Source organism: Panthera uncia (assembly GCF_023721935.1).
Source record: "Panthera uncia isolate 11264 chromosome B3 unlocalized genomic scaffold, Puncia_PCG_1.0 HiC_scaffold_1, whole genome shotgun sequence".
Taxonomy (NCBI): Eukaryota; Metazoa; Chordata; class Mammalia; order Carnivora; family Felidae; genus Panthera; species Panthera uncia.
This window is the reverse complement of record NW_026057582.1, coordinates 114594134-114608860: the sequence shown is the minus strand read 5'-3', so window position 1 is coordinate 114608860 and position 14727 is coordinate 114594134. Positions and strand designations below refer to the sequence as shown.

The following is a 14727-nucleotide window of genomic DNA, read 5'->3' as shown; positions in this document are numbered from 1 at the left end:
GGGCAGTGCTTATGAGACCTCAGGCTGTTTTCCCTTGCTAGTTACCTAGTCACTCCATCTCTGTCTTCCACTCCCCCCACCCCCCTGCCCCCCACCCCCACCCAACAATAGCACAGGGCTGTCTGCCCCCAGGCTGCGAGCTCCTTGAGGGCAGACTGTGGACTGAGGCACTAGGCAGCCAGGGTTTGATGAGTGATAGCGATGTCCTGGACCTGGGTGAGCCCTCCAGTATGGTTTGCTGCTGGGGAGTGGAGATCTAGCATCTCTGCACCTGGCTTGGCCATGGGGCTGGGATGGTGGGCGACAGCACTGGGGTTCCTGCCCCATCCTCACCCACACCTTCGGTGGGCTTCAGGCTCCCTAAGTTTATGGGCTCTGAGAATGGCCCAGCTAGGGCTTTGGAAGGGGGCAAGTGGAGGCGGGCAGCAGAGTGGCAGGTGTCAGGCGGGGCTGCACCAGGGAGCACCGCGGCTCCACTTCCTGTGGGCGAGGGCCCGGTGCCTGCCCCGGGCGGGGTGGGGGGGGGGGGGAGGTTGCACAAACCTTCCTGCGCAGGCCCCAGGCTGCCTTCCCGCCTGGCCTGTGCACCAGCCTGCCTCTCCTGCTGGCTACTGCGGCTGGCATCCCTGCTCTCAGTCCTGCAGCCTGGACTGTGTCTCCATCACCACAGGGTTGGCAAGGGGCCTGCCGGACACCAGGGCCCGCCCTCCCATCCCTGGAAGGGTACTGCTCCTTCCTCATTTTGCTGCTGATTCTAGCCCCAAACAAAACAGGTTGAGCCCTTTTCCTCCCTCCGGCAGCTCCTCTCTGGCTTGCGGCTGCCTTCTGAGCCGCTGCAAACGGTGCCGGCCAGAGAGGGGGGGCCTGGGCCAGCCCTGTCGGGACTGGGACGGTGCGCCTGGCTCCTGGCCCTCGTTCAGCCCTGTCTGTGGCAGGAGAGCAAGCTTTGCCGTGGCAGTTGCCTGAAGATGATGCCCCAGCTTCAGTTCAGAGATGCCTTTTGGGTGAGTGAAGACAGCTGGGGCATTGAACAAGTGGAATGGGCTCTGGGGAGGCTGGCTCCACTGAAATTTCCCCCTCGGCAGCCGGTGGGGGTGTGGCTCCAGGAAGGAGGTTTGCTCATAAATATAGAGGTTGATGTTTTGGTCTTAATTATTGTGGAGGTGACCCGGGCTTCTGTCCCTTCTGAGTTGGAAGATGAAGGGGGTCCTTGGCCTGGGGTGCTGATTTCTCTGCAAACTTCTCCACAGTGAGGTGGGGGAGGGATATCCTCTAAACACCCAGGCCTGATTTCTCTGAGAGACCATCTCCCCACTGCAGGATCTTTTTAGGAGAATCTAGGGGTGCCTGGGTGGCTCAGTCGGTTAAGCGTATGACTTCGGCTCAGGTCATGATCTTGGGGATCAGGAGTTTGAACCCCGCATCAGGCTCTGAGCTGACAGTGCAGAGTCTGCTTGGGATTCTCTCTCTCTCCCTCTCTCTCTCTCTCTCTCTCCCTCCCTCTTTCTCTGCCCCTCCCCTACTTACGCTCTCTTTCTCAAAATAAATAAACTTTTAAAAAATTAAAAAAAATTGTTTTAATGTTTATTTATTTTTGAGAGAGAGAGAGAGAGACAGAGCACAAGCAGGGGAGGGGAAGAGAGAGGGAGACACAGAATCCAAAGCAGGCTCCAGGCTCTGAGCTGTCAGCACAGAGCCTGACGTAGGGCTCAAACTCACGAACTGCGATATCATGACCTGAGCCGAAGTTGGACACTTAGCTGACTGAGCCACCTAGGTACCCCTAAAAATATTTTTTAAAAAAGGAAAATCTAATATATGGATAGGGGCTTGAGGAGGCCATGTGAGGTGAAGGAGGGAGGGGGGGGTCATGGGTTTGGGGACCAGACAAACTTGAATTGGGATCTTGGCCCTGCTACTTAGAGACTGGACAAGCTATCTTATTTCTCTGAGCCTCATTTTCTCCAGCTATACAGTCCAGATAAATATTAATAAGCATCTCAACTGAATGGGAGGATTTAAAAAGGTGATCTAATGTAATCAAATGACAGTTCTTTTTTCCTGATATAACCTCTCTTCTTTGCAGACTTTAGGGGTCCTTTAAGGAGGCAGCAGGGCTGGGCAATTCCTTGCTAACTTTCTTAAATTCAGTGCAAGCATACTTCAAATCCTTTCCCCCATGAAATGATGGCACGCAATAGGCTTGTGGAGGTGAAATGGCTTGGCATGGGCCACACAGCCTGCAAGCCCACTTTGGACCCCAGATCCCCTCAGCTTTTTAGCAGCCCTGCCTCTATCTTTCCTCTGCTTCTCAAGCTCTGGCTGTCCCCAGCAGCTCATGGGAAAAAGCGGAGACCTCTCTGGTTAGAGCTGGGGAATGAGGCTGTCCTGAGAGTGCCTCCCTTCAACCACACAGAGGACTCCCTGGTCCTTCACTCAGCCGTCTCAGCCTTAGACAATATCCTGGCCCTCCCTGGGCCCTTTCCTGGGGCCTGTGGCTAGGAGGATGACAGTTAACAAGCCAGGCCTTCCTTCCGTTCCGGGCCGTGCTCTGCTTGGGGCTTGTGGCCAACATATGAGTGGCCTGCTTCTCACCTGCCCTGACCACACAGTGGGCAGAGGGCCACCTGGGGAGGGTACCCGTTCCGTTCCTCTCTGGGTCTCTGTTTCCCCATCTCTACAAAGAAGAGGTGGGCTCAGTCCAGAGAAAACAATGGAGGCAGACCTGGCTCAGCCCAGCCCAAGTACCAGGCTGGCAACTGGGTCCTCTCAAAGGGGTGCTGGCTGCAGTAGGGGGTGGGGCAGTGAGTCATCACCTCTGCTGTGACTTAGAGTAAAAAGTGGGGGAAAGAGGTAGGGCCTGGAAATCCAGGGTGCTCTGTAGCCCAGGGCAGACCAGGAGACCCTGATCGTTTCACCTCTAGGACGTCTGTCCCACCCCAGGGCCCCTGGCCCCACCTTCCTGAGGGCAGAGCTCTGGCAAGGAGCAGCCCCCATGGCAGAATCTGGGCAGTGGGGGATGGCATAAGAGTGGGTAAGGTGTGGCAGGGACAGCAGCAGCAGCAATAAAGGAGCTGCAGCTGTGGTGGCTTTCTAAGGGACATCCAGCCATGCTTTGTGCCTGCCCCACCTCTGAGCCATCGCAGGCTTCAAGACCTCCAGTGCCTCCTCTCCTCCCCTGCTGGCTCCCTGGACTGGAGTGAGGGTATAGCCTAGGCAAGGCCAGAGCAGAGAGAAGTGCCCAGTGGGAGCCTCTCACCCTGAGCCTGGCAAACACACCAGGAGGTCATGGTCATCATCACTGACCCCAGGGCTCTGAATTCTAACCCCTCTCCCTGATGCTCAGCTCAGCCCATGAGGACAAATGACACTTACTTGTACTAAAGAAGTGCCAGGTACTGTTCTCAGGACTGTTGATCTATTCATCTACTTAAACTGATGAAGTAGATGCTATTGTTATCTCTATTATTCAGAGGAGGAAGTTGAGGCACAGAGCTTAAATATCTTGCCCAAGGTCACACAGTGGGGATTAAACCCTGACAGGCTAGCTCCAGTGTCTGGGGCTCTCACCCAAGGTGCTTCAACACCCTCTATCAACACAGTAGATCACTGGGTCTTTGGGCCACATCAGCAAGTTGGAGGGAAAATGTCTGTTTTTCCTACCTCCCAGAGAAGTAAGAAGATCAGACGAGGTTTATAGAAGTATTTTGAAGCTCAGTTTACAGACAAATCTATAAAACAAAAGACAGTGATCTTACTGCTGTAGAAATACTAGGGACAGAGCCCAACCTGCCCCTCCCCCATCTTTCCCCCTACCCCAGCCCAAGGCAAGCCATTCCATAGCTTAGCAGTTCAAAATGAGTAGTCTTAAATAGTGGAAGGAAGCCCATGAACTAGAAGGATCATGTCTAACACCATAGCACTGCAGTTATTCGGCAGTCTCAACCATCCAGAACACAGGTGGTATGTAGCCCCATTCCTGGCACTAGCTCAGAGTAAGAGAAACACAAGCGGTTTCTGAGGAGCTAAGAGCTTATATTAAAGCTCATATACTTTAATCATATGAGATGCCCCATAATTTTTACTTAGGGCTTAAGAACTCTAATTTTACCCATAATTTTAACAAGCTTTTAATTAAAAATTTTTTTTTAATGTTTATTTATTTTTGAGAGAGAAGGAGAGACAGAGCACGAGCAGAGAAGGGGCAGAGAGAGGGGGACACAGAACCCAAAGCAGGCTCCAGGCTCTGAGCTGTCAGCACAGAGCCCGACGCGGGGCTCAAACTCACAAACTGCGAGATCATGACCTGAGCCGAAGTCAGAGGCTTAACTAACTGAGCCACCCAGGGGCCCCAAGCTTTTAATTTATAGATGTATCAGTTAGAGGGGGTCTACATGGAACATGATGTACATTGATGAGTGATATGAACTGTTAAAGACAGCTTGACAGATAGCTGATAGCTGATAGCTGATAGCAAGGTGGGAGACCAAAAAATTATAAAAAGCCGACATAATGGCTCAGAAGTGATGGGAACATTCAGTGTGGGAGCAGGCCAGTTCTGTTTCTCAACAGGCCTGTATTTCTAATTTATCAATGTGACTACCCAGTATTTATTTATAGCCTGCTATTTTCTGTGGCAAAACATTCAGATGCAGGCCACTATGGAGTGAGGCAGGGGTGGACTAGCCACAGGGGGAAGGAAGGGATAATTTAATTTCTGTTACACATACAAATGATAAAAAGCATCGCAGCTTTGCAGGAAGTTAGTGGCTGGGCCTCAGAGTGGGGCTTGTCAGTGAGACGAAGTTGAGGGTAAGAATATCAGGTGCCTGAGCTGAGAAGGGTTTAGATCTCATATAACCTGCCCAGCAGTGAGTCAGATGGGCACAGAAACCCAAAAAAGGCAAGGTCCTGCCCCTCACCTCCCAGTGTCTCCTTGCCAGTGTCTCGGCTCCCAGCAGGCAGCCAAACTCTATTGCAGAAAACATCTGTCTAAATTCTCAACACAGGGCTGGCAAGCGAGGGACAGTGTTCAGTCTATGTTTGTAGAATGAACGCATGAACATGGTTCCACTGCCTTCCTGAACCCATTTTCTCCTTCATTTCTTTTGAGTTCTATTCTACAAATATTTGTTGAACAGTATTCTCTGCTAGGTGGTCTAAGCTGGATCCCTACCTACCCTCACCCCCACATCCAATCAGGTGAGTGAGACTGGCCTTCAAGGAAGTTACTGTCCAACACTGAACACTGAGGTTCCCTAATAACTGGGCCAGGCACGGGGTGCCCTGCTCTGAGCTGTACCTTCCCATCCCACCCTCTGGCTCCCTCCCAGGCTTTGCGAAGAAGCCACTGAGTATTGTTTTAAGAAGGAAAATCTAGTTTTGAACCAGGTTTTATTGAGATCCACATCCTATCCCTTTTGGTGTTGTTAAAACGAAACGTAAGGGCTTGAGGAGGATGGGCCACATATATTACAGTGACATCTCATCCCTAAGGGGTAAGATGGACCACCAAAGGGGACAGAGGGAGCAAGCCTGAACTTTTCCCTCTGACTTGTAGTCACATCTCTCCCCTTTGAGGCTAGGCTCTAGCATCATCTGGAAACCTCTGTGTCATCCTGGGAGGGGCTGAGCTCCCCAACAGACAGAGCACAGAGGAAGGCACCACTTTCCGGGTGGGGGAATGACTCACCAGGGATACACAGGGGCTGAGGATGGGCCCATCCCTCCCCTCTTGTGCCGGCTCAGCTGCTGTTGCCTCTTCCCCTTCCCAGTTCTGAGACTCTGAGGTTCCCCATTTAGGATAGAGGCCCCACTTTGGCCTGTCCCCCACCCCAGGGCCTGCCAACCACTGTCTTGGGGCCTCACAGAAAATCAGGAGAGGCTGATGCTCATTGGATACCTACTCTGTTCTGAGCCCTTAAAGCTATGTACATACCTTCTAAAGAAATAAAATCAATAAATATAAGATCCTAAGAAGAAAGTAGGAAAATAGAGAAAGCCAGGAGAAAAGCACCCTTAGTCTCATCACACAAAGACAACTGGTAATATTTTGCTCTGCTTCCCTAACATTATTTGACATAGGTGCAAGCACATTGTGTACACAATTTTGTATTCTCCTGTACCTTTTTTCCTTGCATTTTAACTTTTGTAATGTTTATTTATTTATTTTTGAGAGAGAGAGACAGACAGAGAGACAGAGAGAGAGAGAGACTCCCAAGCCAGTTTCACACTTTCAGCGCTGAGCTGGGTGTGGGGCTCAATCCCACGAACGGCAAGATCATGACTTGAGCTGAAATCAAGAGTCAGACGCTCAACCAACTGAGCGGTCCAGGCACCCCTTTTCACTTTAAACTTTATTTTTAATTGTGGTAAAGTATACTTAACATGAAATTTATCATTTTAACATTTAAGTGTACAGTTCAGTAGGGTTAAGTATACTCACATTGTTGTGGACGCTCCTGCCTCTTTTCATCATACTTCCATTTTGAACATGTGTGGGTGTGGGTGTGATTTCCTCGTTTCAAAACACCATTGTTAATGGCTACACAGTCCAGCTTGTGGATTTGGTAGATGTATGATTCATTTATCCAATCCCTATTGTTGGACATGTAGGTTGCTGCTGCCTATTATTCATTACTCTAGACAGTGATGCATTGGGTAGATCTTTGTGTATCAAAATTTTTCACTTGAGGATTATTTTCTTGGGTGGATTCCCAGGAGAAGAGACATTCCTGAGTGAGATAGTGGGGCCACATCTCTAGCTGGGCAGGAGCCTTTTTATGCAGGAAGGAGGGACCGGAGTGGCCTGGAAGGGGCTGGGAGGGCCAGGCCTGGAGGGGCTCTGCCACGAACTGAAGCCTGCTCAGACTTTTTTCAAGAATTTGCAGCAGGGCAGGCCCCTATGGCCTTGAAGGCCAAGGAGGCCAGTGGCTGGGGAAGGGGTCCTCCCAAGCATCAGGGGCTTGTAGACAGTGCAGGAGGTAGGAGAGGGAGGCCCTAGCTGTCCTGCCTTTGCTGCTACCAAATGCCTTCCCAGTGTGTCCTTGGCCATGGCCGTCTGAAGGAGTGAGGACAAACTCTCTCTGTCAATGTCCTCCTATCTCCTGAATGGAGGCATGGGCGGGCCTACTCCATGGCCACATGTCCAGGGCAGAGCAGGGACTCCCTCCCAGGTCTATTGGACACCATCATATTCTGCCTCTGAATTCAAGGAGATTGACTAGTTTCTTCTTGGTTCAGTTATAATTCTTATAGGATACATGACATTGTATATGTTGACTCTATATGTTGACATTGATTTCGGTCATTTTGGAAGTAGGGTTATTTTTCTCTCCATTTCCCCTCTAATTTTCTGTAAGTGAACACAGATTATGTATGTCATTAAAAGGAAAATACTTGAAAACAAAACTAAGCAACTGCTGTTTTCAAGCCTGAGATTTTAAGTGAAATTTGTGGTTTGATAGCATTACCTCTTGCACATACTCTGTGTGCACTTTGTGGTACATCGTCCCCCTGGGGCCCAAGAACTTGGTTCATCTGTGCCTATTTCCCAGGACATGGCCAGCTGTTTGATGGTGTGAGAAGGAGGCAGAGGTCTCTGGTTTTGCTTGCTGTGCATTTGTGAGGCTGGCAGAGGTCACCTGGAGGATCTACTGGCCACAGCAGCCTTGGTCACCCTCAATTTTATTCTTGGTGGAAAACAAGGTCTGCTTCTCAATGACCCCCTGCACTCCAGTTCCTGGGACTTGTGTACTACACACCACGGGGGTAGCCCCCTGGAATGGAGCGGGAGGGCCTTGCTTGGGCTATGGAGGGCAGGCAAGGATTTGGGAGAAGGCAGGCTGGCAGATGGCAGCCCAGGGGAAGGAATGGCATGGACGAAAGTGTGGAAGTGGGGAGTGGGCACAATGGGTTTGGAAGGCAGTTTTCTGGCCCACAGGCTCATGCAGGGCGACTGGTAGGAAAGTGACTGGAGATTGTGAAAGGTCCTGACCGGCCTTAAGGGGTGACAGAGACGCTTTCTTCTGCCTCCCTGCACCCTCTCCAGCAGCGGATGCTTCCTATCATGAAAAGGAGCTGCAGGCTGTGGGCGGGATGCCCTCCCTCCTCACCCAGAGTCTAGCTGATGCCGCAAACCACACAATGAAGGGAACTTGGTGTGGAAACTGAAACTGCCTGGACTTCCAGCAAGAGAGAGTAGCACCCTGTGCCCTGGGGGCTTGCCCGTGCTGGGGCTCTTCCCTGGACTCACTCCAACAGCTCCTCCCTCCAGGCCTTCTTTAATGCCTCTCCTAGCCTCCACCTTCACTTGCTGGGCCGGGGAGAATCATTTCCCTTCTCTGAACTTCAGATTCCTCATGTGGGATGTCAGAGTGATGCTCATCTAAGACAGAGGCTTTAAAGATGAAGAGGCTAAGGGCAGCACTAAGGGGACCACCTTCTGCTGCTCACTATGGGGAGTTAGCAGACCAGAAACAGGTTCTAAGGGACCCAGACTTAGGATTGCATGTACACTACAGGGTGAGCCACGTATGTGCATCCTCCTACTCCCAGAATGCCTCCCCAACTCTGTTCACCATTACACATTAAATTCTGCCATCAGAGAGTCATTCCCATGGCTTCAAATGACAAGATGCATTTCCTTCCAACAATAGCTCTGTGAACTTGGTATTCTTATGCCTGTTTTGCAGGCAGAAATCTCAGAGGGGATGTGGGACTGGGGATACCACCGAGGTGGACTTTGGGGTTGCTGGTCTAGACCTGGCTGCTACCTTCTCAGGCTTAGGTCAGAGAGCCCTTGGGGGTTACTGGGAGGTGCGGTGGTTCGCTAAGACCTGGCACTCTGAGCAGTGGGTGAGGAGAACGTGGGGGAATGACAGCCCCTTCCGCTGGTGTTGACAGCACCCACTATTGGGCAACAGGAAGTGCCTGCTGGAGCTCCAGAGACCACAGCCAAGGCAGCGATGGGGTGGCCAGATGGGACTCAGGGTTTCCCAGCAGTGGACATGGGAAAACAGAAGCTGAGCCATACTGGGAAGGAAAGAGGGGATGACGGGCTGAGGCAGGACAGTGCTTGACATATTCAAGGGACAAGGAGACCTGTGTGACTGAGGCCAAGTGACCGAGGTGGGTAGTACTTGGAGATAATATCGAAAATGTGACAGGGAGCCAAACCTTGTAGGACTGTCCTTCTCAAACATCCCAATGCCCAGGCCACACCCAAGGTCAATTACATAAGAATTTCAGGGTGGGAGGCTGGGCATCAGTATTTTCCTAAGTTCTTGAGTGTTTCCAAAGTGCAGCCAGGGTTGAGAACCGTTGGCGTGGATAATTGTGATGCTGGATGCATTGCCATTGCTGATAACCAGCATACAGCTGGCTTTTACCACTTAGGTGACCTCATTTGACTCACTTGTGAATGAATAGAGGGTAGAGGTTTGTTTCGTTTTGCTTTTTAACCTTATAATCTACGATTATGTTTTTTTATTGTGGTAAATATACATAACATAAAACTTAACACTTTAACCATTTAAAATTTTTTTTAATGTTTATTTATTTTTGAGAGAGAGAGAGAGAGAGACAGAGCATGAGTGGGGGAGGGACAGAGAGAGAGGGAGACACAGAATCGGAAGCAGGCTCCAGGCTCCGAGCTGTCAGCACAGAGCCCCACACGGGGCTCGAACTCACAGACCGTGAGATCATGACCTGAGCTGAAGTCGGATGCTTCACCAACTGAGCCACCCAGGCGCCCCAACACTTTAACCATTTTTAAACGTGCAATGCAGCAGCATTAATATATTTATAATGTTGCACGACCATTACTACTACCTATTTCCAGAACTTTTCATCATCCCAAGCAGAAACTCTGGACTCATTAAACAGTAACTCTTCATCTCCCTTCCCTCGTCTCTTACTTTCTTTCTATGAATTTGCCTACCCTAGGAACCTCATATAAGTAGAATCATACAATATTTGACCTTTTGTGTCTGGCTTATTTCACTTAGCATGTCTTTAAGGTTTATCTGTGTTTCAACAGACATCAGAATTTCATTTCTTGGGGTGCCTGGGTGGCTCAGTCGGTGAAGCGTCCGAGTCTTGATTTTGGCTCAGGTTGTGATCTCATGGTTCCTGCGATCAAGCCCTGTGTCCTCAGCTCTGTGTGGACAGCTCTCAACTCTCTCTCTCTGCCCCTCCCCTGCTCATACTCTCTCTCTTTTGTTAGTGTTTTCTGAGTTGTAAGAAGTCTTTATATATTCTGGATATTAATCCCTTATCATATATATAATTTGCAAATATTTTCTCTCAATCTGGGCATTATCTTTTTACTCTCTTGATGTTGTCTTTTGATGCATAAGTTTTTAATTTTCATGAAATCTAATTTATCTATTTTTTCTTTTGTTATCTGTGGTTTTGGTGTCAAATCCAAGAAATCATTGCTAAGTCCAGTGTTTTGAGGCTTTTCTCCTATGTTTTCTTTTCAGGGTTTTACAGTTTTAGCTCTTACATTTAGGCCATGGATAAATTTAGGGTTAATTTTTGTATACAGTGTAAAGACTGGGTCCAACTTCATTCTTTTGCATGTGGATATCACTTTCCCCAGCACCATTTGTTGAAAAGACTCCTTTCCGCATTGAATGACCTTGATGTCTTTGTGGAAAATCATATATGTGCTTATTTCTGGGCTTTCTATTCTATTCCATTGGTCTATATGCCTATCCTTATGACAGTACCATACAATTTAAATTACTGTAGAAGGTGCCATCTTTGTCTCTTACACTGCCTTTAGAAGCTAATGCCCTGCTTTGATTCTACTACATTTACAGGGTGGCCCTGGTGAGTCCCTCCACTCTCTGAGCCTGACTCTTTGTCTGTATTAAATTGATTTTTGTGGCAACATGCTTGTTAATGGCCTTGCAAAGGCAAGGAGCTTCACGTGCAGACCCCCTGCAGGTGCAGGAGCCCCGCTAGCACCCAGAACCCAGGGTCAGCTCTGAGATCCAGAACCTGACAAGGCTGGCAGAGGAGGCCACAGGGCCTTCTTCAGAGGCTGCAGCGGTCTGTCCCTGCCTTCAGGAAAAGGCGTAGGGATGGGAATGGGGCTCCTCTGCAGCTCCAGGGCTTCATCTCTGTATCTTGAGCAAGTCTCAAGCCCAAAGGAGGAGCAATTCATGGCCACAAAGAAAGACACCCTGCATCAGCCCTGTGAGGGCACAAAGTGCAAGTGTTCATCCCACTTTACAAATAAAAACAATTGAGTCTGAGAGATTAGAGGCAACCAGTCCAAATAAGTATCACAGCTAAGATTCACACCTAGCTTTCCTTTTTTATTTCCTTTCTTTGACTTCATATGTACTCATCACCATGGCCACCATTTTCCAGGAGCTCATTAAGTGTCAGGGTGCCCATTGCTGGGCTCCTCCATGTATTATTTCATTTAGTCCTAGAGCCCAGAGGTGGGCAATATGTTCACATTCATTTTACACAGGAGGGGCTCTGTGCTCAGGATGTTAAGTGACTTGCCCAAGGTTGCACTGCCTGTTTCATGGAACTGGCCAGGACGAGAACCCAATGCCTGAGCTCTGCCCACATCCCACTGCCTGGGCTTCCTCCTGGGGTGGTGTTCTGTAGGGTATCCCCTGGCAGGTGTAGGTGTGTAGGAGGGGTGAAACTAGGGGAACGGGATGTGCAGGGTAAGTAGGTGGACCATCAGTGCTGGCCTCTAGTCTCTGGCTGGTCACCCACAAACTATGTGGCGAGAGGCCCTGTGTGGCTGGCTATGGACAGGGAATGGACGGTGCCTCTCCTTGCTGAAGGGGTCAGTCTCCTCCAGGGCTCAATGTCTGGGGTGGCTCAGTTCTCTCCTCTTCTCCATTAACTATCCTCTGCATCCCACTGCTTCCCTCACCCTCGGCCACTGGCATCTGCTTTCTACTCCACCCAGTGCTAGATCTAGGGAGTCCCCACTGCCCCACCAGCTTGGTGGGGCCAGTGCAGAGGGACTGTGTGACCTGAGCAATCATCCACTTGCTGAGCCTCAGGTGCTCATCTGTAACAGGGGGCAATAAGAATAGCACAGGCCTGACATTCCAGGGGGTGCCGAGGATTAGAGGTGATAATGGATTTAGAGCACTGACCTCTACCTGTCTGCATCCCACCCAGCTCCCATCCCCTGAACTCAGAACCTGGCGAAGCTTCCCTTTACCTCCTGGGAAGGTCCCACACCTGCTCATGAGTCTCTCCTCCAGCTGGCCTTAGGCTACCTCTTCAGACACCTGCTCCAGCCTCACTCAGATCTCACCGTGACCACTTAGAGCTCTGTGCGTTAGACTTCCAGTCTTCTAAACCTCAGGGGCCCATTCCCACCCGCAGGCTTCTGCCTGGACTTGTGTTCACTCCCTGTCCCTTCCCTTTTCTAATCTTTCTACACGTTTTGGTTTCACAAAGCAGTAGGAAGAAGTGGGGGTCGAGCTACTCCTTTAAGACTTGAGAATGCATAAGGGAAGTGGGCAGGACTTCACAGACTTGGGGAGGGGAGTGTGGTAGCCAAGACCTTTCCTTCCTGATAATCTGAGGAGGCTTATTTAAAAGAAGAAAGCTTTCAAACCAGACAGACTTTGGTTGAAAGCCAGGCCCGCCCACACAATTGCTGATTGGGCCTGGACAAGTTACATAACCTCTCTCATTCTTGCTTTCCTCAAACAACAGCACCCTGTGGTCAGTATTACTAAGATAAGTGTTTCCCTATGCCCTCCCCACCCCCCACCGTCTCCCCACCCGCATACATGGTAGTCCTCTTCTGGTGCTAGTGTTGCCCCCCATACCTGGTTATGTGGGATCCCTGAGAAGCTCTGAAAGTTCGCAGGGCTCTGACAGGGCCCCTGGAAGGCTCAGGGTGACTGCTGGCCATAGGCTGAGGGGCCCAGACATCTCAGGGCCCCTGCCAACCAGGCAGCTCTACTGCTTGGCTGCTTGGGTGAAGGCCCCTGAAGGCCCCGGGGAGGCGGTCAGACTGGGCTCAGTGGAGAAGTGGAGTCCTCTGGAAACTCATTTCTTTTTTTTAAATTTATTTATTTAAGTTTATTTATTTTGAAAGGGAGAGAGAGAATCCCAAGCAGGCTCTTCACTGTTAACACAGAGCCCGATGCGGGGCTTGAACCCATAAACCGTAAGATCGTGATCTAAACCAAGGTCTAGAGATGCTTAATCAGCTGATCCACCCATATGCCTCTGGAAACTCATGTCTAATCTCAAGCTCCTGTCAGCCTAGCTGATCCCAGTGTAGCTCATCTAACCACATTCAACGTGCTTTTGTTCTTTTAAAAATAAAAGTCCACCTTTACCTTCTTGAATCTCTCCCTCTGACACCTACCCTGGGCCATCTTAGAAAAACTATAAATCACCCCACATTTATCTGCTTATGCATGGACCCCCCAATCCTTGGGCCAGGGACACTTAGACCCAGCTGAGACCTCTCTGCAGAATCCCTAACCTGCTTACAGACCCCTGTGACAGGGTGCTCTCCACCTGGTGAAGCAGCTCACCCTGTGTAGCCATATTTGGGATCACTTCGGCTTTTGGGAAGCCCTTGTGCTGATCTGGAGTCGGCCTCCCTCTCTCTATCTCCATGAGTCCTGGCTTGGGCCTCTGGGGACACCAGCCACAGACACTCCTTCTATTCCTGATAGCCCCACAAAGGTCTGCAGGTGACAGTGTTCCTCACCAATTCCCCAAGGGCCTTGGCTTGGGACCCTGTCTTTACCCACCTGCCACCTGCTTTACAACAGGTACGCAACTAGCTTGCTTACTGAAGTCTCTGGTCATCCATCCAACCATCCATCCATCCATCCATCCAAGCCATACCTGAGCTTTTGGCCCTTTGCCTTCCTCAATTTGCTAACTAAGAATGGTGGAGATTAGCCCCACTGTGAGGAAGTAGCTGTGGGGCAGTGGAAAGACCCTGGCTACTATTCATTGACTGATCCTCCCTGAGTCTCAGTTTCCTTATCTGTGCAATGGGGATGATAATACTGCTTTAAGAAGTAGAGGGGATGGGTCTGTCTGGTTTATATAAAGGTGCTGGGTAATGAATCATTGAAATGCAAGCCAGTGATCTGGTCCCCTCCATGGGGAACCTCAGGAGCCAGCAGTCTTAAAGCCACAGCCTCTCGAGGGCCTCCCTAAGACATTTATTTAGCCCTTGTCCAATGTATTTGCTGTGCAGATTCTGGGCTCTGGGACCCAGCAAGAGAACAGACCCACTTTCTGCCTTCATGGAGCTGCCTTCTGGAGAGTTCAGTGCTCACGTCAGGTTTCCTGTCTTTAGGCTTTGGTTTCTCAGTCCACAGAAGACTGGCAACAGTAAACTGTGGCCGGTAAACTGGCCATAGGAGGCACACTGGCTGCAGAGGTCCCTTCAGTGAAAGTAGTGTGCGAGAGGATAGGACAGTGCGGCTGGCACCGTGCCGCCCCTGATGCCTGCTCAGGCCACTGTCTGGGGCTTCTGGGGTGAGAAGAGTGAGTCTAGTCTCCTGTTCTGTCTCCTCTCCCGCTGATAAAAGGTGGTTTTCCACAAAAGTCAGGGGCAGGGGTGTCTGAGTGGTTCAGTCGGTTAAGCCTCTTTGGCTCAGGTCATGATCATATTGTTCGGGGGTTTGAGCCCTGTGTGGTGCTCTGTGATGACAGCTTAGAGCCTGCAGCCTGTTTTGGATTCTGTGTCTCCCTCTG

General features: G+C 50.3%; 1 protein-coding gene across 2 annotated transcripts in view; it reads left to right on the top strand.

Moving 5' to 3' along the window:
* The first annotated feature begins 545 nt into the window (after positions 1-545).
* PSTPIP1 (proline-serine-threonine phosphatase interacting protein 1) overlaps positions 546-14727 on the top strand; it is a 46753-nt gene continuing 32571 nt past the window's right edge. For both annotated transcript variants that reach the window (XM_049611899.1, XM_049611898.1), the window contains exon 1: positions 546-1004. In XM_049611899.1, the coding sequence (XP_049467856.1) occupies positions 969-1004 (36 nt within the window). In that variant the 5' untranslated portion in view covers positions 546-968. The remainder of the gene's footprint in view (positions 1005-14727) is intronic.